The 25056-nt window shown below is 39.0% G+C and overlaps 1 protein-coding gene across 1 annotated transcript; it reads left to right on the forward strand.

Moving 5' to 3' along the window:
- The first annotated feature begins 10892 nt into the window (after positions 1–10892).
- On the forward strand, positions 10893–21483 carry LOC118784499 (acidic leucine-rich nuclear phosphoprotein 32 family member E-like). The gene is made up of 7 exons (XM_036538747.1): positions 10893–11094; positions 16632–16781; positions 17364–17486; positions 18717–18891; positions 19154–19281; positions 19578–19632; positions 20099–21483. The coding sequence occupies exons 1-7, from the start codon at positions 11041–11043 to the stop codon at positions 20182–20184; spliced, it is 771 nt and encodes a 256-aa protein (XP_036394640.1). The 5' UTR covers positions 10893–11040; the 3' UTR covers positions 20185–21483.
- The last annotated feature ends 3573 nt before the right edge of the window (positions 21484–25056 follow it).

Here is a 25056-nt window from a genome sequence, read left to right on the forward strand (position 1 = left end):
GCTAGTTTCTTACATGTTTTTAATTTGCCAGTTAGATTCCCCTTACGGAACAAACATCTTGAAAAATGCTGCCTCCTATGCCAGTATAGGAGAGCCTTGGTGAAAGCATTTGGGCTGTCTACTTCATCTCCTGGGAAACTCAGACATGAGGACAGCAATCCTGGGAAGACAATACAGATTTGTATGCCTGATTACAAGTATATTTGAAGCAAACTAGTCACACATGCACACACAAACACACACACATACACATGCATGCATAGTAAAAGTTAAATATTGTCATTCAGTGACTACATAGAGGAAAAACTACAGCCAGGAATCCCTTACATGCATTGAGCATATCTAAATGAAATCGTGTTTGAAAATCATTCCTGCAAGAGATTGCATAATTTATTTGCCATCGTGACAGGATGTATTTTCCCTGCTTGTGGAATTGGCCATTAGTGGACCTAGACTTTTGGATATGTAGCTGGACTGAGAAAGATTCATATTTGCCTTTGGAGATTTTGAAAGGTACATGCAGTGTTCTATTCTGTTATGCATTGGTATTATCAGAGGGGAGGAGCTCCAAACATAAAGTATAAAAGTCTTAACCACACTTACTCTATCTTCTCTTTGAAGACTTTCCTTGTGTCTGTAGCTACATACCTTTTCTTTGGCCAGACACAGCTGGACATGCCGTTTTTTTAACTAGTGGTGTGACAGTCTCAGAATACACCAACAGATGTTTATTGTAGCCCATTTCTATGACACTTTGGCATGTTTTCAGAAGTCATATCCTTAAACACACTTCTGCATATTGCCTTGTTTCTTATAAAACTCCCCATATTTTACATTGAATTTTGTTTTCAGTTCCTTTCTATGAGGGAATCTTCTAGGCTTTTGCCATTGCTGTATACTGTGTAAGTACATTATTAATGTCACTTTAAATATGGAAATTAAAGCAATAACTTGGAGTATTAAGAGCATTCATTGTTTTAGCCATTGGCTTGATGTGACCCTCAACCATATTTTCTGATGGAAAAAACAGTTACACTGATTGTGTAAGAGTCATAGTTCTAAGTTTATTCCCCCACACTTGGACAACACAAATTATTGAACTCAGCACATAAAACAATATTTGATGCACTCACGTAAATCATTTGGGGGAATTTGCTGGGGCTTGATGCTGAGTTAAAGGAAACATAACGGATTGCACTGCAGGTCAAAAAACATGTTTTTTCTGTGTATAACTAAGATTAGGTATATGCGGTGCATGAAGGAAGATGAGTCATGGAGTACAGTAACTTTATATCAATGTGAACTGATGACTGATAAGCAGGCAGCTGTTATTTGTCATATGCTATGAATAGGCTTATTGATAAACTAATGGGTTTTCCTGGCTAAAGCTAGGACAGCTACAAGATAGATCACATTTAAGAAATCTGTGCTCTGAGAGGAATTCTTGGTGTTTTTATCCCTGCTGCAATTTATTGAGAATTCACCAAAGACAAGGTGAGATGAGAGAGCTTGGATTCAATTTCACGTTTATTTTTCTTGTCAATGGGATTATGTTAAGGAAGCAGAGTGTGCAGCAACAGGACATTTAGACTCTTGTCTAAATGTCCTGTTTTAGGCTCCAGAATCCAGCATACATAAAACAGCGTTTTGGCAAATTGTCAGTTCATGTTTATGTTTTTAATTGCCTCATTTAAAAATATTTCTTTATAATGTTATTAATGTTATAGAATAAAAGTAGTATCTCAGTATGAAGAAATAAAAAATATAATAAAAGACACATCCCTTCCCACTGTTATCCCACTGTTTTGACAAAGATGGTCTTTCGTCACAAATTTTTAAGTGTATTACTGTAATACAGTCAACAGTTTAAAACTATATGAAAACACAGGATATCAGTCATATATTTTCTTTGATTATCTGTTTTGATTGTGTAAGTCCTCAGAGATGATTTCTTCATTCGAGGGATAGAAGTGTAAATGCATGCAGAAAACCAGAGCACACAACAGAGGAGAAATGGGATCATGGGGAAGTTCAGTGCCAATAAGACTGCCAAGGAAAGTCATTGACATTGAATATTTTCTGTCTCATATGAGCAGTAAATCTCTGACCCCCCACTGCATGAGCATGTAAATGTTATTATCAGTGCATGTGTTTGTACATTTCGAAAACACAAATTGCCCTTCTATGCTCTGGAAAAAAATCAGAAAAATGCAGGGCCATTGTGTGGCAAGCAAACATTGGAAATGCAAGGGAGGGGAGGTGGGGGGTTAGCTACTGTAAGAAGGGGGACGAACTTTGGAAATCAGCCCATTATTGAACACCTGTGAGGCATCAGGTTCCCACAATTTGCCTCGCAGGAATGCGTCCAGGGATCATGGCTTAGAGGGAGTTAATGACGCCGCACTAATAGACGTACCCCCATACTCAATGTGCCAACATCCACCGTGATTTACCGGCATGGCCGTCAGGACTCTGAGGCCACAGTCCTCAGTCTCCTTTTTGATGTCCCAGTGCCGTTTCCATTTTCCACCATCACCCCATGAAGTCTTTCTTTGTCTGCATTATGTACTGTTTGAGTGGTAATATCCTGTGGGGAATTTTTATAGTCATATTTCACTTAATGCAATAGGGGTTGTCAATGACCAAACATCCTGTGAAAGGTTATCTATTAAAATATATACTGTGGGTAGTTTTTATAGAGTTTGTAACTTGTGGTTGTCATAATAATAATAATAACAGGACATGTCAAAAGGTTAAGCCATTACAAAGCACAGTATGCTCAGTTTACAGTTATAGCTAATGTGTAACATGTCATAAATAATAGGAAAGGTATTAAATCTGGTGCTATTGTTGAGCTCTAAATTGTTTATTACTGAGCAACCAGCCATTTCCTTCCTATTCAATGAATTTACCAGATGTTTGGCAGGTGTAAAAGATGAATTGAATAAACATAAATATGGTTTCCACTGACCCACCAGAACTGTGCATGTACTGTAAAGTGACCCAGTTGTGACCAAAACAAAAAAAAAATGTTGCTCATGATACTGATAACATGTACCACACAGTATGGCTTTGCTTTTCAGCAATGGAAAAAGCCAGCTAGTGAAAATTTTGCTCTTTGTACTGGTTGCACAAACACTGAGCTATCAAAAGTAGTGCGTGAATCACTTGCTCAAGTAATAGTAGGTGTTTCTTGTTACATTAGGGACAGGTGGGTAACACGCAATGTTCCATATGGCAGTTAAGCGCATGTTTCTCACTTGACATACATATGAGACTGGCTGAAGGCAGTCTGATATGCAGATGGTAAGCAATGATACAGCAAAAATATAGGAGAAAGCTACTTTCTGGCTATGGCATTTTACTTTCTGTTGAAGGGTTACTTTTTTGAAAAGATAAACACGCATAATATTGCATGCCTTGCTTCTGTCAAAGACTAACTTACTGTCATGCTGTCTGCTCATCATCATTCAAATCTCTGTCCCGCCTTGGGTATAACTGACCAGCAACTAAGTATGGTAGTATTTATGAATAGTGTTTCACACACTCCTACAATTTTGATGAACCCAGTATGTTGCCCAGCATGGTCCCTGAATCCTGATTTAAAAGCTAAGTCATGTTCACTGACAGCCCTGCTCTCTTTTCAATAGGAGCCCAGAGTTATATTACGCTGTAACACAATACTCAGCCATGTTACCTCTGGAGCTCTTCCACGTGATGTCTTAATGATGAAGGAACACTTGACACTGTCAGCTGTATTCTGTCATGTGTTTACCTGGCCGTGATCAGGTCCACTGCTGGGTTTCATTATGTGAACTTCCAAGCTTTTTCATGTGGGAAACATTCACCCATCAATCCCAGAATTCCCTGTGCTGAGCAGCCCTTCAACTGTGTGTCAAAGTGAGCCTCAGGGTATACGTCAAAAAATATTTTTACAGAGGAAATTATCCTTTGTAAAAATACACTTCCTTTAACAACCCCCAGGAGACAAGACTGCATGTTACTTTTATACAGCTTTTTTTTTTTACAACAGTAAAATAATTATAATTTCATTTTCAATTTCATTTTATAGAACATGGAAAATGTAATTCCACAACAGTGAATAATTACATTTGAAAAACTTTCTAATATATAATATGTGATTCTGTTACTTCTATGAGATTTCAGTATGGCTTTAGAGAATTGATTTTTGTTTGTCACTAATAAGGAAGCCTGGATTGCTCTACATTTGCAACCAAATTACATACGTTCACATTCCATCAGCATCACCAAGATCTCCCAGCATGCATCTCAGCCAGCCTCTGTACACAGCGTGGAGCCCACATGTGATATAGCCACTGTGTATATAGCCCTATCTCCACATAGCCAGGCTCTACAACATGTAAATATATGTATAAAATAGCCATCCATATCTTATCAAATCATTTTCCACACTTTGTCCTGTCTGTGATTCCCGGGATGACCACCGTGTCCTGTCAGTGGAAGCAGCTGTTGGACTGATCCCAAAGCACCAATACTGCCGTTGCTGAATGTGCACAGCCTGTCTGCGTGTAGACCACATCTGGACAGAGTCAGGCAGTGAGGCAGTGGGAGGTGGGGTGGTGCAGAGGTCAGCTCTCATACAACTGCCTGCCAGGTGCTTGGAATGGTCCGCAGGGAAGAGTAAAGCCAGTCATTAAAGAAAAGACAAGAGGAGCTCTTTCAGTTTATTATGACATCAGTGTCCGATATTGTGGATATTGTGTTTTTGGGGTGTGTAAAATGAACTGAACGGGCTGTTGGTTGTCAGAGAATGTCCAGAGACAAAGTAGTTTTGGCCAAGAAACGCATCAGTGTATGCAGAGCTGCGAGGTATGTGGCATGTAGAAACGTGTGTCCAAGTGATGCTGCATTAAAGATGCTGAACCAAATGATAAAACTGTTCGTTTAGCGACCGACAAATATTAATTTATTAATAATCATTATTCTATCTTTTCCCCATTTTTGAAATTTACACACTCTCTGCAATTTGTGTTTATTGTTATATTTTCACTTAAAAACTAAAGTAACAATCCTGGGAGTACTGCTACAGCCTGCACGTATTTGAACGTGCGTCCCTGTTGTCCTCTAGATCCAAGAGCCACAGCTGCTACTCCGCTTTATACCTGAGCAGACTTCTGAGGCTTTGGTGTCAGACCTGCAGGCCCACAAAATGTACAGCTCCTGATCACTTCATTACATTATTGGTATTTAGCAGATGCTTTTATGCAGAGTGTCTTACATACGCTAAAACTTTTTTTTTTTTACATTACCCATTTATACAGGTGGCAATTCTGGGTTAAGTACCTTGCCCAAGGGTACAGCAGCAGTATCCCAGCGGGGAAATCAAACCAACAACCTTTTGGTTACAAGTCCTGCTCCTTATCACTCTGCTACGCTGCCACCACTGCTTCAGCTTCCCTGTTGCCAATGACATGAACATTTACACTTAACAGTTCTCTCTGCATTCACAGTTTAAAACCTTGTAAAACGAAGGTATTAATGAGGCCTTTGGCTGGTGTGTTAAAGGTAAAATAGATGGGAATGGTTCCTTGTGTTCCAGTGTGGGCAGGCAGCCGGTAGGGTTTTGGAAGAACGGAGCTGGCACCATGCCTTAGAGCTGTTTGCCCACAGTGGGGGTTTGCTGCAGTGGGGGTTCCACAGTGAATGAGGGGATGCAGCTGAGATTTCAAAAGAGAATAAAAAGGAAGGGGGTACCCCATAGTTGTTTTTTCTTGTGCTGGGTTGGGGGGTGGGAGGGTTTGGGTGAGTTTTTTATTGGGGGTTTTCATAGTGCAGGGAACTGGGTGTTAAGGCTCATCTGGATTTCCCATCAGCCTCGGATGAGGGCTGTTTGTCTTCTGAGAGCACTGCAGCAACCAGGAAGCTCATGTATACTAAGGCAAAAGCACAATGACCTTCAAAAACATGGGGAATTCCTAACACTGCTTCCTCGCTAATTACCCTCTCTGATGAGACTAGGATGCTTTGGCTGCCAGGAGTGGGAGAGGAGAGTCACAATGATGTCAAAGGGCAGGATGGAGCAGGACTGGTTGGAGACCATAAATGTGTTAACATCTAGACCTAGTTAGGCCCAAGGGGAATTATATCAAACAGGACAACTGTTGGCAAGATCATTATGTAAAACTCATCAAACCAACAAGAGTACCAAGAACATAAAAGCTTGGAGTTCTGAATTGTTGTAACTTCCCAAAAGGTAGAGTTGGAACAATACCAGGAAAGGGGTGACATGATATTTAAAGTGCCAAGTCATAAATTAAAGTTTGTTTTAATTTAATTTATATAATAATATAATAATTTCCTAAATTGTCACATGTTGTGGAAATAACTAGAGAATGTTTTGTTTTAACTTTTGATTTTACATGTAACAGGCATACAAAATAGGTTCTGTAAATGAAAACATCATCATCAATGGTATGGGAGTTCAGAGAATACCTCATTTGTGAAAACTGTCTTTTTCAGATGGAAAGCTAAGATCTCTGAGCATGTAACAGTGTAAAGGAAACTATTTCATAATGATGAACTACACATTTAACTTTGTGCTGGAAATCACTCTGGATGAGAGCGTCTGCTAAATGCATGTAATGCAATGTTGGGTAACATCAAGGTTTCAGTTATTCCTTTCCATTCCATCCCTACTTAAAAAGCAGTAACATTTTTGCAATGAAAATGGCACGTGGTGTCTCATATCTCTTGAAGAAATCACCAAGCATCACTCTTCCTCTCTCCTCAAAACAAAATGTCATTGTCTGTATTGTTTACACTCACTTCTTAGTACAACGGTCCCCTTGCACTAGCTGCTATGACAAATTGGAGTGAATTCTGTGCATTGCATACAAGGGCAGCATAGTCACACATGCAAAGCATGTGCATGTGAACAACCACACAATGTCACTGTTTCTTAGACCTGTTTTTGAGCTAACAGGGGTAGGGTAAATGAGGCCTAAGTAAGCTGTAAGTCTCTCATTTCAACTGGTGCTTCAAGGGGTTTTCTGGTTTGCGTCCACTTATCTCTCTTATCTCATGTGGACCAGTATAGTGTCACTAAAACATGAAAGAAACAAGAATGTGCTCTCTACGTGATTTTAGTCCAGGATTTATTATTCTTGGAAATAAACTGGTCTTGTTATCAGAGGTCATGGCCTACAAGAGAAGTGTTGTGTTTCACTCCATTGATATTACAACCGTGGGGTGAGGTGAAGAGACACAACAACACTCAATGACAGGAATGTGGAGGCGGGATCAGGCAGATTCTTCATTCACAAAGTAAATATATTCACCATTTCTTTATACTTTTGCTGCTTCAAAACATTTTCACAATCACGAACACCAATGGTGATTTCCCCCAATTAATTTATTCAGGGGTGAATTCCTTTCATTTTGGTTTAATATGACAAACACAATCAGAAGTATTATTATCCACACAATTTCTGATTTGAGAGTGGTCATTAGTATTTTTATCTGCCATATGTAGGCATACACCTTAGCACACATACAGTGTGGTACACCACAGTACAAAGATTAAGGTCAATACCAGATACAAACCAGCATTTACTGTTTATTCATTTCTGAACACACCTGCTTTCCTTACCTTTGAAACATGTCTCCCAGAAATGCTATTTCTTTTGCTTACAGTACTTTGGGATGCTAATGGAGCAGTCTGTCTGTCTCCTCCTGATCGTGCCCTCCCCCATGCTGTGATTGGTTTAACCAGCAGGCAACTCCATGCTGTTGAATCTATTTACAGGACAAATAAATTGCTTGAACGTGAGAACTGTTCCTCACTCCAGGCAAGAGAGGAAAACCATTTGGAAACAGTTTGCAAAGGCCAACTGCTAAAGTTAGTCTAGCGCTTTGTTAAGAAGCACAATGAAGCATGAGTATTGGGCGTAAAATGGCATGAATTTAGAGATAGCTGTCAAGACAAGGAAAGATTGATGATTTATTGAATACAGGTAAACATATGTTGAGAGCGTACAGTACATTCAATCTTAAAAACATATTTTGTCAAATGATCTTTACCACAGAGTTTCCTGTTACATGGTTCACACAGACTGTAAATTTGAATTCCTACCACATGTCCTGAGCAAACTCTTTTTTCCAAAATGGGCATCTCTGATTTTAGTGAAATTCTGTAAGCGTTTTTACAGGTGCATCTAGTGTTGTGCCCAAGCAGAATCCATTGAACACAGGTAAAATAGGAGTGTTGTCCTAAATATTTATAAGTATTCGCTGGAATAACTGACACATGAAGATGGCTTAACCAAACAATCCTTCTGCAGTTAAACATAGATTAAACATAAATACTTGAGTGTTTTCAAATTAATTCTCATAACTGAATCTAAAAGCATGTTTTAATAAATGGGCAATTGCTTTTACAATATACCCCAACATTGATCTGGAAACATTGTCACATAACATGCTGCTTTTCAATTATGAAGGACACAGGAAATTAGGTTTATTTTAAAATGAAATACATATACAAATGGAATACATTTTAAAGTATAAGACCTCTATAGGGTCAGTCTATTGATGTGGGTACAAAGTCTTATCTTCTTTTTGTCAAAAGAGGCATGCTCTCATTTAGAATGCCATTTTGAAACTGAAATTAAAATATATAATTTTTTAATAGAGGGACAGTTGATAATATAACATTGCAAATTCTGTTCACTGGGTGTTTGCGAATTAACTCCTTTATTAACTCCTTTATGCTTGCATTGAGATAAGTGTTTTCATTGGAATGACTGCAATACCGTGAAGTCCATAACATTAATTATGTGGGTATCTTGAAAAATTAAATGTTGAAAGGGCCGTACGAAATTCCAGTCTGATTTGCTTGTTTTTTCAGATAATTTATAATAACGTTTAGCAACACTCCCCCCTGTGGCCACTCACTGACAAAATAAGAACAGTCAGTAATTTGGAGGGATTGGAGGAATCCATCTTGAGCTGGTTTTGACCTCGTATTGTCTGCCACCTAGTGTACATAATTCATATTGCCTACAAGAACAGTACAGGGACACATGCTTGAAGTACTACTTGTATTATAAAGCCTCCTGTTATACCGAATACTAATACATTAATTTCACAAAAACATATTCCATTGGAGTAGTATTGCTTAAACTACATTTCAAGACCAGATTCAAACAATAGTTCCTGGTCCTGCTGCCCTTGTGTATGTGTAATAGTAAGTGACAAGCTTTATGTTGCACCAAATTCATTGTTGTGCAGTGACATGTGTGAACAAAGAAATCTACAACCCCTTTAATTTAAATGTTTATTAAATGTCAAAGTAAACCTCTCTGAATCAGATTAGAATACTTTATGATAAATGGGGGGTGGGGAATTGGATATACATTCAGTGATCCAGAGATTTTACTTGCTTGTACTTCTTTTCCAAAGTGAGTGGATCTGAAAAGAGCCTCACATGTTTCACCATTTCACCATACGTTCTACTGCGGTCTTCATGGCTATGCAAGTCATGTTTTGAAGACATGACTTTATTTCAATACTGCACTGCACTGTTCCATATTCCGGTTTACAGCACCATCCCTGCTTTCAGTACACCGTCATTATTGACCATTATTGCTGAACACTGTTTCAAGGTATAAGGAATTATTCTCTTACAGGATTAAGACATTTTACAGAATGATACAGCTACGTAATTGTTTATTTTGGTTCACTAACTTTATGTGTGTAGTGACCTGTAAATATTGGGTTAGTCTGGAGAACTCAACTGTTCACTGCTCACTTACACTGCACACTGATGCATGTTTCGTGGCACAAACAACGCAACAAATGTAACGGTAATTTAGCATATAGCACGACACTGGAGAGCTAGATTACAATGAAAATACACAGGCGTTTTTTCAGAAGGAGTATCTTTTAAATACGCCAAATGGCCCCCTGAACAACAATGAAAAATACGCGATTTTATTTTTTGTTGGTAACCTTGAGGTGCTGCGATATATTGATATTAACAATTGATAATCTACTGACTGTAGCTAATCGCTTTCTTGAAAAGGCGGGATTACATAATACACGACAGAAAATGACTAAAACGCGAACAACTCTGTAGTTTTACAAATTTAAACAAAAATATTTTATCCCCATGAGATTCAGCGCATCAGAACAGAACATCCATGTTGAATCATACACCACGGCGTGGCAAATTCTCATACGCCTTATATAGCTGCACTATTGGGAGAGAAATTCTCACTTCGGTGTGAGGGCAGCTGCACTACAGGGCGACCGCGGACCCACACAGGCTGCCCGGTATCATTTTAAAGTTAGGGCAGATGGTGCGGCTCGCCTTCGCGTTTTAAGACCCCTCACCCCGCCCCGCTCAGGTTGGCTCACAGGCAGCCATTTTGTCCATTTAATGAGGATAAAGAATTCTCCGCTGGTTCAGCCCTGTAATCGAAACCGATTTGTAGGACACATAAACATAAATATGTTTCCACGCCCCCGAAAAAATTCAATAATCCAGTCACTGCACTAACGTTAAAATCTTCCTTCCGCAGAGATTTCTCGTTTTCGTCTTGAACCACCGAGTTAAATGATAAACGAGAATATGGGGGTGTTCTATTTCATATCCAGTCTTTTACCTAAGGCGCCTATGAGAACAAAGAGAGGGCGGATTTAAAGTTTAAAAGGGGGATATTGACAACCCCTTTGACTAATCTAAATTTACTGCGCGCGCAATTCGAACCAATGGCTACCCCTGTCGTGCCAGATTATGTTGATCAGGACCAGCTTCGTGACGGACGCACCAGTCCTCCAATACATTGGGGTAAATTTGCAGTAAACCAATACCGAGGCAAAGGGGCGTAGTTTGAGAGAGGGGGCTGGGTACGAGGTATCATGGAGGCTCAGTCAACGAGTAGCAGCCATTGATGAAAGCCGACGTGTGGGGCAGCGCGCTGGACTTTCTGCAATTTTTTTAATTTAAATTTTTTTTCTTTGTTTGAAACTTTTTGCATTTATTTAAGCCGTTTAGAAATGGAGATGAAGAAGAGAATCAGTTTAGAATTGAGGAACAGGACACCCGCTGAGGTATGAAATAGCGCTTTTATTTATTTATTTCATTAGAATTGTGAGGTGGTGGTAGCTAGTAGATGCGCGATGGCCATCAATAGCGGGCAAGGCTGCAAGCTACGGTATTCGGTGGACCACATGGGTCCTCCGAGGATGCCACTAATACTGAACTTGCCAAGTTGCGTGTTGGTGAAAGTCGATGTAGCTAGCTGCCTAGTGTTTCGTGTGAAAGCTTGCATTTTAACTATATGATTTATCTACACACTCGCTCTCTGTAATGGCGTTGTGGCATGGTTTAAACTGCCAAGCTAGCAGTGCTATAATATTGTAGTTGCTGTTAAAACCGCGATGTTGTAATAGATAAACTTCCTCCTCCCTCCCCGTCATACCGTGCAAACGTTCAAGGTGCCACAGGATCGAGACATGGATGTTTTCACAGTTTTGCGAGTTATAACGACAATCGCTGGATATGATTTAAGTTGTCCCTTTGAGGCGGTTAGATTGATCCCCTTTCAATAAAACTCTGGGCCACCTTGCACTGGTTCTTTTAAGTTTGGGTGTTGTGTCGACTTGGGTTCCCGTCGTCAAGGTTCCTGTCGAATTTCAAGATAAAACTTGATGCCCAGTTAACACCTAGGTTGCTAGTTTACTATTCAGTTTACCACTCAGCCAAATAGACAGCGACGTTTCCTACCCCAGTTAAGTATTTTTCAGTTGCTAACTTGCGAGAACACTTCTTGGTAGCTTGTATTGCTTCGGAGGACAAACGGATGAAGTTAAATCGTAACGTTAGCGATTGCAGCTCGTTTAGGCGGACATTAGTTAGCTGCTGCACGTCGTATTTACGCGGTCGATATCCAGATTACAACTCGTGTTTACGCCTCAGAAATGTTTTAGGAGACAATTTTGAGTAAAATGCGGCGTAGCTGATGGGCTGAACAGCGACCTCGTTATTTACGTGCAGAAAAAGCAATGTACAAATTCTGATGTAACGTTGGCTACAGTAGCTAGCTAGTGAATGGGTGGGGGCGGCAAGTGTTTGTGTCGATCCCTCCCTCGTACGGTCTAGCAAGCAAAGTGTGGAGGAAGGCATTTTGATAGTTTCGTTGGATCACTCGCAAGCAAGATAAATAGCTGGCTTTGGTTTAACAGAATTTTTTTTTGCTTCAGCCTTGACTGGTGTCTGAAACGACTTGATTTTTAGTAACAGGCTTCGCCAAGTTTATGGATTCCAATTCGTATCAAGCTAACTAACTTAGCTATCTGGCTAACCAAGTGAGACTCCGTGGAATAGCTACATAATCCATCAGTCATTTGTTTAGCCTGCTGGCTAAACTGATTTCCGAAATGAAATTATCCTCGACCCTCACATATGACTTGCAGACTAAATGTTAACATAAGCTGGCTTCGCGATGTGATATTCGCGAAATACGTTGCTAACTAGGATGTATGTGTTTTGTTTTAGATAGCAGTCAAGCTAACGAAAGAATTAAGAGTGGCGCTGGTTCCCATTTTCTCGCCTGACCGAATGGCACCGTTAAAATGTTATTCTAATCTAATATGATATGAAGGACTCCGGCAGATGGCCACAGTGGCTCAGACCACCTCCCCCTGGCATTACTAGATTAAACCCCCAGCCTTTAGTGATTTTACGTTGTAGTTACGTTGACTGACTCAGTTTCGTCCGTATGGAGTAACGATAAATCGCACTAGCTAAACATTTAGCTAGACCTGGTTGACGTGAAATATGTAGTGACCACTCGTTCGGTTGCACGCCTCGTACGAGCTAATATGAGTAGAAATGCTCGATTTTGTGCCGCGGTCGGTGGTGGACCAGTTCGCATTTATTTGGTCCTCGAATCTCCCAGTTTGAGAAGTCTTAGCGCTTAATTATCTCGTCTTGTGGAGCACCATTGCCGCTATCGCGCTTGCTAATATTAGCCAACATAGTGTCACAATGAAGCTACTACTCACGTTCGTTGTGAATTTTAACGTCACATTGTAACGATACAGTAGCAATACACGCGGTCAGCAAAGTACGATTCTTCCAAATAACTAACTCACCACGTTTTTTTTTTCAGACGAACCACTGCTTCATTACTTGAAACGTGATTTTAAAAATAATTTTAATATTCACTGATGAAATTCTCGATTTAATTTTCTTTTTAGTAATTTAAGTGGATTCGCTGTCAGTTTCGCAGTCGTTAAAAGTATTAATAAAATGTAGTAACTGAAAATAATGTAACTTTGTATATGCAACTTTATACTGTGGCTTGTTTTGAGTAACTGATAAGTAGATGGCCAGCTAGTAACCTTATTGCATAGAGTAAGACATTTCTGTCATGAATGTTTTTCTGCTATGATGCCATATCTAACTGTATTCGATAATGTGCCCTGGGGTGTTTCTGCAAAACTCAAAAGAATGCCACCCCCACCTCAATGGTGGAAATTGAGTCATTTAAAGTAGTTCAGCAGTGTGTAAAATAAACAGAAGACTGTCATCTCGCAACGGGGTTTTATCTTAATTGCTTAACGAGGCATTACCATACAAATATCTATCAGCAATACCCACAGTGTGTGGTTATTGGTATGGGCAGCAGTCCATACACCTGCTGAATATGTATGTAACTAAATATCTTTACATGCAACATACAGACATAATACTAAGAGCTCCAGTAGCATACACAGACTTTAATTGGGCATTTAAGTAAGCCAGCAAGATTTTGTCCATTTAGTAAATCATTTGGCTGCTGTTCCTGGTGATTCCCATGTCAGCATGAATGTGCAGCCATCCCATTTGCGCCATTAGTGGGGCCAGGGCTATGTCTCCCTCTGTTTGGACTGCCTCGTAGAAAACTAAATGCCACATAGGGTTAGTTCTTACCTGAGCTGTTTTTGTCAGGTTTTAAAATTAGAACATCATTTGTTAGTCTGAGAATTTTTTTTTATTCATAGGCTTTACATTTTTGGGTTCCATTTACAGAATCTTGAAGAACTTGCAGCTAAGCCATCATCATTAAGAAATTGCCTTGCCACCCAAACAACCAGTGAATATTTGAAAAACGTTTCAAGAGCCTTAGCATTTGGAATAGGTCCTGGATAGCGGTCTAGAGTTTAGCTGACATGATTACAACTAATACATTTATACAGCTAGAGATGTGACCAGGGATGGTCATTTACTGGTTAACAGCTAATTCCTTATGGATGAAAGATAGCTTAGCTGCCACTCCATGGGGGAATTATGCATCTGCCCAGTTGAGTGGCTCTGTCTTCCTCTTTCTCTCTCATTAAACTATTTAGTTCATTTGCATCATGTGAGGACTTAGTTGTAAGGGAGCTGAGCCTGCCCTCAGTAAACAAGGGGGTCCAGTCTAGAGTCTAGACATGCTCAAAGAAAGTACAAGTTTATATTTTACTTGAAATCCTTGCATGATCTAGCTGTTATGAAATTTGGTTGCCTGGCTGGCAAACGGCCACAATGTGTGTGCCATGTTTTAACACCATATTTTGACCCCATCCACACTCGCCTAAATCGGTTTCAGCTAGACAGTCAAGTTCAGCTATACTTTTCACTGTCCCTTTTAATTTCAATATAAGTGTGAACTTTGGGTTCTTCTCTTTCAGGTAATGACACTATAGAAGCTATAAAATAATCGAAGTAATGTCCAACGATCACAGCATTTCAGGGAAAGAAAATTGGAAGCTTGTATATTTCTTCCCTCAAGTTCAAATATATTTTACAATATAAAATAATATCAAAAGGTAGCAAATACCCATACCATTAACATGGTGATGCTATTTAGGCTATTAGGCTGTTTACCTATTGGCATACATGAGTGGAAAAACACAATGTCTGTTGTGCTTTCCCTGTTGGACATGTTTTTTGGTGTTCTTCATATTGATGAAGAACCTCATCAGTAAACATGTAAGGCAGCTAGTTAGCCAGCTGGCTAGAAATAAAACCAGGTTAGCAAGCTAAATAAAATTGGTATGCCTTATCACAGTGCAGGCCAGTGCACTAATTCCCTGCTGTCTCTTGGGGAGACATCAAACTATAGGCACACTTGCTAGCTTGCTTCCTCCTGCTTATAGCTTGGTTGAGCTGAAGATGCTGCAATTCAACCTCAAACCAGTGCAAAGCAATTGGCATAGTACTCTTTCAATGAATCTGATTCAATACAGTAGCATATGCAGAAACAATAAAACGTGTAGCTGGCAAAGAGTTTTTGTTCATTTAATGACCAGGCTGAGGACTGCCAGTTGGTCAGTGGAGCGGTGTCTCATTGAAATGTGTGAGTTTAGAGTGATAGCTACAGTGCACAGTTGCTGGCAGATCAGAGATATATTGGCCACTCCAGTTAGTGTTCTTGTATTGATTCGCAGCAGTATTGTCATTTAGAAGCATAGGCTAGGCTAGGCATGGCATAGGCTAACTAAATTGGTCTTTCAGATCAGAATATTAGAACTACATTAATGATGTAGTCAGTTGCACTTTTCTCTTAGCTCTTGTCAGTTATTTGCTCGTAATGGTTGGGTAGTTAGAAATCTTGTAATTAGCTAGTCATGTGTTACATTTGTCAATGGCTGAAGTGTAGCCGGCTTGATAAGTGTGTTTTTTTCCCCCCGGAATGGTTAGCTTTGCTAGCTACATCATGGCTGTATCAGTAATAGCCCACACTAGCGTTAAGTTACCTACTCATATTCAAACTTGCACAGCCAGGATTGTAACCATAGATGGTTTGACAAGTGGCCTTTTGGTACGCGCCAGGTCTTAGTTCAGCTGTTGTCTCGATGAATGTAGCCCGCGTCACTAGTGTTGCAGCTGGCTTAGCCCATGTGGTGGTGCCAGGGGTGTTTGCTGGAAGAACTTTTACCTCTTAATTTCCACAATGTCAGTTAATGATTCTGGGGGAAAAATATGTTTCATTGTAGGAAAGTTTGTCATTATTTTGTAAATGTAAAAGTAATGTATATTTAAAATGAATTTATAATAAATAATTTTTAGTACAACTTTTTTGTTTACTAATGTACTGTTTTGTAAATACAATCTTTGATTAATAAAAATTTATCTGTTTGTGTAATTGCTCACTGTTTAACTACAGTTCCTAGCATATTGGGTGTACATTAAGAAAATTATACAAGCATTAGTTGTTCACTTTTATGATCTGTTTCACTTATTAGCTACTTGAAGATATTTCTGTCATAAATAGCTCTTAATCTGTTAATCGGTTTTTACTTTGATTCTCAAAGGAATGGTTTTCAGTAGTCATAAGCAAATTAATAATTTTTATGTATTTGTATTTCATTTATAGATGCCTAGCTAGCGATGTGGCTAGTAGTTGTCAACACTTTTTCAGATTTAATTATTTAATGACAAATTGTATTGGAAAAAATGTCACTTTTGCATTGATTTGCATACAACAGAATTACTCACAGAAAGCCAGTCTATTTTACCGCAATTATGGAAGTTCTTTATGTATAAAACCTGATACATGAACATTAGATCATGAAGTGTGTGTCCATGGTGTGTGAGGAGGATGTTTAATTCTCCACAGGTGGCTGAGTTGGTGGTGGACAACTGTCGCTCCAGTGATGGTGAGGTGGAGGGCTTGACAGACGACTTCAAGGAGCTGGAGTTTCTGAGCATGGTGAACGTGGGCCTGACCTCCCTCGCCAAGCTGCCCTCGCTGCCAAAATTACGCAAGGTGAGTGAAGTCAAGCTCAAGAACCGTTTTTATGAGCAACTAAAAGAAAGGCGTGGTCATGACTCTCAAGAAGAACAGTCTAGTTTGTGGCTTTCGTTGAACCTGTGATCTGTGAAGCTGAAGATTTGTTTATTTTATCCTTTGTGTTCTCACTGTCCCACCAAATACACACTAGTTCACAGACCATGGTTTGTTTTTTGTGTCCTGTCATGCCTGAACAACTATGCAGTATATCAAAAGTAATTATTTTTGCTGTTACTACTGTTATGTATATTTTTAAGTATATTTAAATGTACTAATACTCATGCTGTCTTAAGATTGTCTGAGGGTTTAACTTTAATCCTGTATTTATGGACTTTTTTGTGAAAATTGCGACGTCGATACGTTAACATTTTAACAATTCTACAGCTGATTCAGTTTTCAATAATCTGGTTTCCAGGAAAGTAGTATCATAAAAGTGGGGTCCATCTGTAGTGAAGGCTTGCTTGTTAGTTTCATTTTATCGATTTCAAGTTGTACCAATTGTCACTTTGCCCTCCCTTTGCTTTTTTTGTAAAGTTGTACCTCTCCTACTTGTCCTAGTTGGAGCTCAGTGATAACAACATCTCGGGAGGCCTGGAGACACTGTCAGAGAAGTGTCCCAACTTGACATACCTGAACCTGAGTGGGAATAAGATCAAGGAGCTCAGCACGGTGGAAGCATTGGTAAGAAGGGAGCTTTCATTACCATCTATGCGTCAAATTGTATTCAGCAAGAAACTCTTATCAAGGGCTAGTTGCATTACTAGCTTCTTCCCAAGGTTTTTACCCTCAGGTGCATCTGAAACCAGTTGGATGATCAAATCCACAAAGGCAGTGCTCATATGAAGTCAGGAAGCCATCTTGCTTAGCTGCAGAAGTATAGCTGTGGTTAATTTCTCTGTGGGATTTATTCACCAGTCATTCTTTGCACCTGTGCCACCATGGAGGTGCATTTTCCCTTCCACTGCAACAAGAAATGAAATTCAGATAGTAAATAGATGGTAGACTTCAGATAGTAATGCCCCTGAAAAGGCATTGGAAGTACTTCACACACACTCCTCTGAAGGAAACGTCACTGTGTTTACTTCTGCCTTGAGAAATCAGCCTGTCTGAATTTGTCACCAGTCAAGCTGTTGACATTATGATCTTATTTACACAGCTGAGATGTTAACTGCAGTCATTAGTAGAGCTCAGTGGATGGCTGAACGCCAGTCCATAAGTACTGTTAAAGTATGTGTCATTAATTGAGCATTAAGCTTCCTCATTACAGAACAGCGTTTCTTCACACAGTTACAGTTCAGGGTTGCACTTGACATTTACTTTTACAGCTTTAGGTAGACTTTGGTGTGATTTTTATCTTTGAATCATTTTTGCGCACAAAACCCAGATGTAACTAAGGTAGATCCTGGATTTTGCTGATAAATGTAGAGCTCACTTTCTAGCTTGATAGACTGCTAGAACTTGGGTCTTCAGTCCTTTGTGTTGAAGGCGAAAGGAGGGGAGATACGTTAACATGGTAGTGATCGAATTGAAAACCACCTTCATAGTAAAGCAAGTTCCTCCACTTCCTTCCCAAAGTGAATTGTGGTGCTTCATGTGTTCAACACAGTTCAAAGATGAGACCAATCAGTGTTGTCTTTGAAGTGAATGTGCATATGTGAACATGCTCAAATTCGGTATCACTGAGAGGATTTCCTTTTAATTAATGTGCAGAACAAACTCATGAAAGCAGATGAGGACAATAAAGGTCCTGTAAATGAGTGTCTTGGCATTCACAAATCAAAACATCATGAGTTTAAAGTCCACTCCAAGTTGTGCTCAGCCATTTGTTAGAACCTCCTGCTGATGGTGCTGTTGGTCTAGAGTGCCAGTGGCAGTAGTGAGTGCCAAGACCAACCAGGCCTGTCATTGCAGCAAAATCTGAAAAACCTGAAGAGTCTGGACCTGTTCAACTGTGAGATCACCACCCTGGAGGAGTACCGGGAGAGCATCTTTGAGCTGCTGCCTCAGGTCACCTACCTGGATGGCTTTGACCAGGAAGATAATGAGGCGCCTGACTCCGAGGCTGATGGTGATGGTGATGATGACGGTGAGGAAGCGGTAGCTGGGAATGGGTGTGGTGATGAGGAGGCTTATAGAGCTGTCCATTTTTAAGCTTTGCTCAAATCATCTGTCATCTGCTTCGGAACTTCAATACTGGTTATATTTCTTTCTGCCCACTCCTGGGGTGCTGGCATCTTGTATTAGATGGAAAAGGCACATTCTAAGTTGTGTAGACAAGAGATTTTAATTTTGTGCTTAGCAATAGTTTGACTGTTGCCATTGGAATAATGTTCTGATTGTTTTTGTAGACGAGGATGATGATGATGAGGAAGGAGCAGGCCCAACAGGAGAATGTGAAGATGATGATGATGATGATGAGGGCTCAGAAGGAGGGGAAGAGGTTGGACTGTCTTACCTCATGAAGGAGGGGATCCAGGTAATGGATAATTTCTTTTTTTTACCTTGTCATTAATTGAGATCTATCTTTGCTTTGGTTTCACATTTCCTTGTCTGACCTTTATTTGGGTTGTAGTCTTTCCTGGTTCTTCAGTTATCAAATTGAACCACTTTCCAGTGCGTTACAAAGATAATAAGATGCTTATTATAAATGCAGTCTCTGGTAGAGTGCATATTCTCATTGTAATCGTATTACACCATTGGACGTAGGATTTAGTTTCAAGATTTGCCAACTCAAAGTTGGGCATTCATTTATTGTGCTTGGTTTTGCTCCAGGATGAAGAGGATGATGATGACTATGTAGAGGAAGAAGAGGAGGAAGAAGCAGATGGTAAGAGTTTTTGCCCTTATATATTCAGTTCACAACACTTGTGGGTAAAGTGACCACACAAGGCTCAATAAGTCAATAGTCTCCTGCTAAGAAATGGCAGGCATTATCCCATTATGTGACACTTGTGTTACGATGATGGATTGGGGATAATAGCTATTTGACTGTTCGGGTTCAAACCCTGCTTCCCTGGCTGATGTTGAAAGTATGTTCTTTTGCTTGTAATGACCTGTTAATTGTGATTGTAAAGGCTGTTATTGGATGTTATGCTAGGTTGTTTTTAGGGCCTGGACAAATGTGTTGGTTGACCAATGCATCATTATTTTTCAAAGTAACTTGCTTTCACTGTAATTTCATAATTTCCACCAAAAAACAATCCTTAAAAATGTTAATGTATCCTTACGTTTCCGATGGAAATAATGAGAAATACAAATGTGGTCTAAGTGGGAACCCTGTCATATTCTTGTAGATGAAGATGGAGCTGGCGTCCATGGAGAGAAGAGAAAACGAGACCCTGAAGACGAGGGAGAAGATGATGACGAAGATGACGACTAGCCCTGCCCGGACCCAGACTAAGCTGTAGAACAACGGTTTAAAAAAGTGTGATCTTGCAGATTCAGTTCTTTGTTATACCATAGATATCACTGTAGAAGCTGTGTTTCTTTTTATATATATATTACACAAGAAAGGAACGGTTTTAACAATTCATTTGTAATCATTCCAAGTTTTCCCTCCTGTGTCTTGTTAATGAGAGAAGAGGGAGGGGGTGAGTGTAGTGTTAATCCAAAGCTGCAAGCCAAGGGCTGGTTGCTTGTACATGTCTGATTTAGGCCTACTTAAGTCAGAATTGTGTAAGATCAATTAAGATGATTTGTATGCCTTGTCCAACTCAAATTCCAGTTTCCAAGTCAAGTCTTGCAACTCTCAGTCGTGATGATGGCCATGGCCTCACCTCCTTGATGTTAGTTGTCCATGTGACTTTCCTAAGTCCATAGTCATCTAGGGTCAAACTTCTGTGTAAACATCTCTGGGTTTTACAAAAGCTGGTGTTAGTGCACTATCTACCAGCAATCAACACAGGCCTGAAATTCAAGATGGGTAGGTACATTTGATTAGTGATATGTTGACCTTCTGAACCTAGAAATTTGCCTGCCACTGGTCATTCTGTACTGTTTTGTGGGGGTCACTATTTCCCAGTGCTTTTGTATAGGATATGACTATCTTAGGTTGTCACTTAAACCTCTTCTGTTAGTCAACAGCAGCTGTAGAAAAGCCCTCATAAGTTATCATTGTGGGCATGTGGGAGGTACTGGAAAGTAGTTTTGATCATTTTTTAATGCCAGTGTTGGTCCTGGAGAGACCCAGTGTTGCAGGGTGTTTAAAGGTGACTTAAAACCGTGATGGGCTACACACCTGAACATGTTCATTCCAACCATTTATCTACATCAAAAAGCTCAGGTGGACCAGATTTCAAAGGCTCTTGTGGATCTCCAGGGGCACAACAGGTCATCTCACTCTGTTCTAAATCAAACTAAATACCTTTCACATTTATCAAGCTGTGGACAAAAAAATGAGCTTTTTCCATTTTTTTTATTTGAAATATTTTACTGAGCGAAAACTTTAATCATGTTTGTATTGCAATATGTACATAGTATCTGGTCCAACTCCTTGTTGTATCTCCTGTGTAGATGTTTTTGTTTTATTTTTGTTTTTGTTCATTTGGATCGTCATTGGTCCTTTTTTAATGAATACAAAGCACAGGTCAGGAGGTAAACACTCAGACCCATGATACAATAGTTTTTATTTTCTGTCCTCTGCTGTTGTAACAGTTGTGTGTGGCGTTTGTGTGCAGTAAACTTCTAGAGTGTTTTTAAAATAAAAAAAAAAAAAGAAAATTGCTTTAAAATGTTTTGACCTTTGCTTCTGTGCTTGGATGTACAAATTAACTATCAACAATGAAGAGTTCTGTATTTTTCACTAGGTAAATCTTGCTGGTATATTGCATGGTACTGTTAAGGGCCTGTTTCTTTTTAAATGTTTCTGCAAATTTACCATTGAACTGACATTTAACCATTTGATTGCATATTGAACATGGATTCCAGAATGGAGATAGAAGTAGATGCAATAGGCTTCTTGTACAATCACCAGGGATAAAAGTAAACTAAGCTGGCCCCCTGTTGTATATCTACATCTAATGTGTAACAGTTAGTAGCTTCATATCAGTCTTACTCCAGAGACTTACAGGTATCAGATTTGAATAACTAATAATTGTAATCCCAAGAACTATCTGTACATGGCATTGCATTTACTGTACCACAAAGCATATACCTTAACCATTCCTACCAAAACACTAGTAAAATGCAATGTGGAAGTACCATTTTGTGAAATTGCATTTTAAATTAGCTTTTTTTTTTAGTTTAAAGAAAAAAGTGGAGCTTTGTACCAGAAATGCCTTTGTTTCAGGCACACTATGAAGTATGGTACATGTGGTCTTCCTTGACTTGGGGTATAGAGACAAGGACATGAGGTCTACAGATTTCTGAATTCTGAGTGAGAATTTAATGTTAACATATCAACATTAGCTGAAGTACTGTTTTTAAATGCTGCAAAGCCATTAGATTACATGTGGTATGCTGTCCTTTAATGATTCACTTTATTTATTTGAGGATCAGTTTCATTTTTTAATATCAGAAGCAGTTCCACTACTAAGAAATTGTGTGTTCTTCATGAGATGTCAAAAGATATTTGTGATCAGATTTTAGATTTGATTTTTTGCTTTGCTTGCTCTTTTGCATTTAGCTAGCAGGGTGTCAGTGAAATAAACCATATATTGTCATACATGTCACCTGTCATACATCAATACATACATACACCTGTCATAAATCATGCATAAGCCCTTACAAAGGAAAAGTGGCCATAGTGTTTGAGAAAATTTAAGTATAATCTATTTATCACCCTTCAGCTTCAGAATAGAAAAAAACTGGGGTCAGTCCTAAGAAATGTATACAATATAAAATTGTGCTTAATATTAAGTGGAATAAAAACACATTTTCTAGTGGCACATTTATAGAATCCAAGTACTCCATGGTTTGTAATTACAATGGACTTTCATTAAGTAATGTAGAGCACAGGTGAAATTTTAGTAGTAAGAAGGCCTTGTGTCCCAAGAGCATTGCTTAAAGCTGCCATCTGCTGTGAAGCACACACTGCATATCAGTAACCGCTGAGCCCGCCTCTTTCTACAGGGACACCATGGAGATAATACATACAGGAGGGTCTTCTGTCTTAAAAGAACACTTATTCAAACCCCGGGGATGGATCCTTATCTTGGGATTTGATCTGCTGATGTGGCTTCAGTAGACTACCTATGTTAGCTGATTTTATACAATTGTTCAGTTTTGTACAGAATCTATATTTTTGTCTAAGTAATGTTTATTATGCCAATGTAAATCTGTACAAATATGTCAGCACTTACTGTAGTTTCAGTATATTGCTGTTAAAGATTGTGTTTGCTCCTTTGGTATTTCATGTCATAAAATTGTATCATAAAGCACCATTACTTATATGTATTATGAGGATGTTGGTGTTGAATTCTCATTTCTTTGAACTTTGAATTATGGGATTACATCATCCACAGTCAGTGTGTTCCCAACCATATGGCAGTAACAATGCTGTGCTGTTTCTGTGTACTCCTGTAATTTGAATCAATCAATGTGCTAATTGGCAATTCCTGGAGCCTGCCAATTTGCGTTCTTTATTGATTCCATGTCAGCTACACCTAAGGTGAAAAATCGCAATACCTTTGATAACATTGTAACAAAATGTTCTAGGGCAAATTAATATTTCTAAAAACAATCTTACACAATTGTGTGTCATATAATCTGTTCCTTCCCTCATGCCACATCTAATCACATACAGTACATAATGCATCACAGCCACGGGAGTTTGTACAGTACACCATATGACGTTTACCTAAACCATGACAATGGAGCTTTGTCCTTTTGAGTCTTTCAGCATGTTGGTGTGACGATCGCCGTTCTCCTCTTATTTCTCCCAGGGGGGCCTTCACTGACAGGAGATCATTCTCTGATCTTGAATGTTCGGTTTTCTACATCTCACAATTACCATTTTTTAATTGGCCCAGATGGCATTTACAGCACTTCAGACAGTGAAAAAATCTCGTGCTGTTTTCTGCTCTGGTGTTCTCCCATAAGATTGAAATGGCTGAAAGAAGTGATGATGGTCAAGGTAATGCCAATAAATTTAAGAGTGAGGAGGTAACATTATAGAATGGAATGGCACTAATAATAGATACTGTATTTTTATTCTACAATTATTCAAACCCAATTTATATTGAGGTACTGTTCTCTTGGCAATGAAGATATCCTGCATTATGGTTTTCAATATCATATGATGCAGTTAATTTAAGCCATTCAGGAACATTAAGACAGGGAATGGACAAATCTGACCTTTCCATAGTGTTTAAAATTTCAGATGTTAGAAAACATGTTGAATATGATACAACTGTTGTTTGCACACAGTTCCTCTGTCATTTTTCAATTGGGAGATGCAATGCTAACATTGAACACATTCGTGTTGATTCTTCAGAAGAAACTGATTATTGTATCTTACATCAGGCAGTACATATCAGGCACTTCTGTTCTCAAGAAACTCTTGAGAGTCTCACTGATATAACAAATATTTTTTCTTTGAAATGCTTGCCAGGAATCATACATGTGCTTCTCCAGTACTTTGTGGAAAACTATGTCACCATCTTTTTTCAAGTGTCAGACCAGTATCTAAGACATGGACACAGACTATTTCCCTGTCTCTCATCTCTGATGTTACCACATGGCAGTTCAATGGTGTGGTTGGTTTTACACTACCTATTTTACATTGTAATCATTGCCACTGTAAAGTATCATAGAATAAATATGTCATATTATTTATCTGCCTTGGCCTAACTCATATTTCATGTGTGAAGGCAAGTTCAGCACATCGTAAGCTCTTGGAGTGTTGAACCTTTTAGTGCAGTGTTCGTGGACTGGCTAAGCCTATAGTGTAGGAGAATCAATTTCATCATCTGAACATCAGAGGTTATTGTGGAAGCAAGGATTTTTCTTTCTTTCTTTCTTTACTATATGTCAATATTATTACAAGCATAAAATAAGGTTCAGCATCATTGAAATCAAATTCTATTTGTTTCAAATTTCAAATACATTGAATGTTGTGTTTTAGAATGTAAATTCTGTCAGATGTACAATTATACATTGTGTAATAGATTGATACATTTTATCATTTATTTTAGGGAGCATATTTTTCATGTAAATTTATTATTTAATTTATGAGTTTTGCTTCTGATCTGAATGGAATAAATTTGTACATCTTAATATCATTTACCTTGTAGCTGCAGTAACGATTAGGTAA

This window comes from Megalops cyprinoides, chromosome 10, assembly GCF_013368585.1.
Source record: "Megalops cyprinoides isolate fMegCyp1 chromosome 10, fMegCyp1.pri, whole genome shotgun sequence".
Classification (NCBI taxonomy): Eukaryota; Metazoa; Chordata; class Actinopteri; order Elopiformes; family Megalopidae; genus Megalops; species Megalops cyprinoides.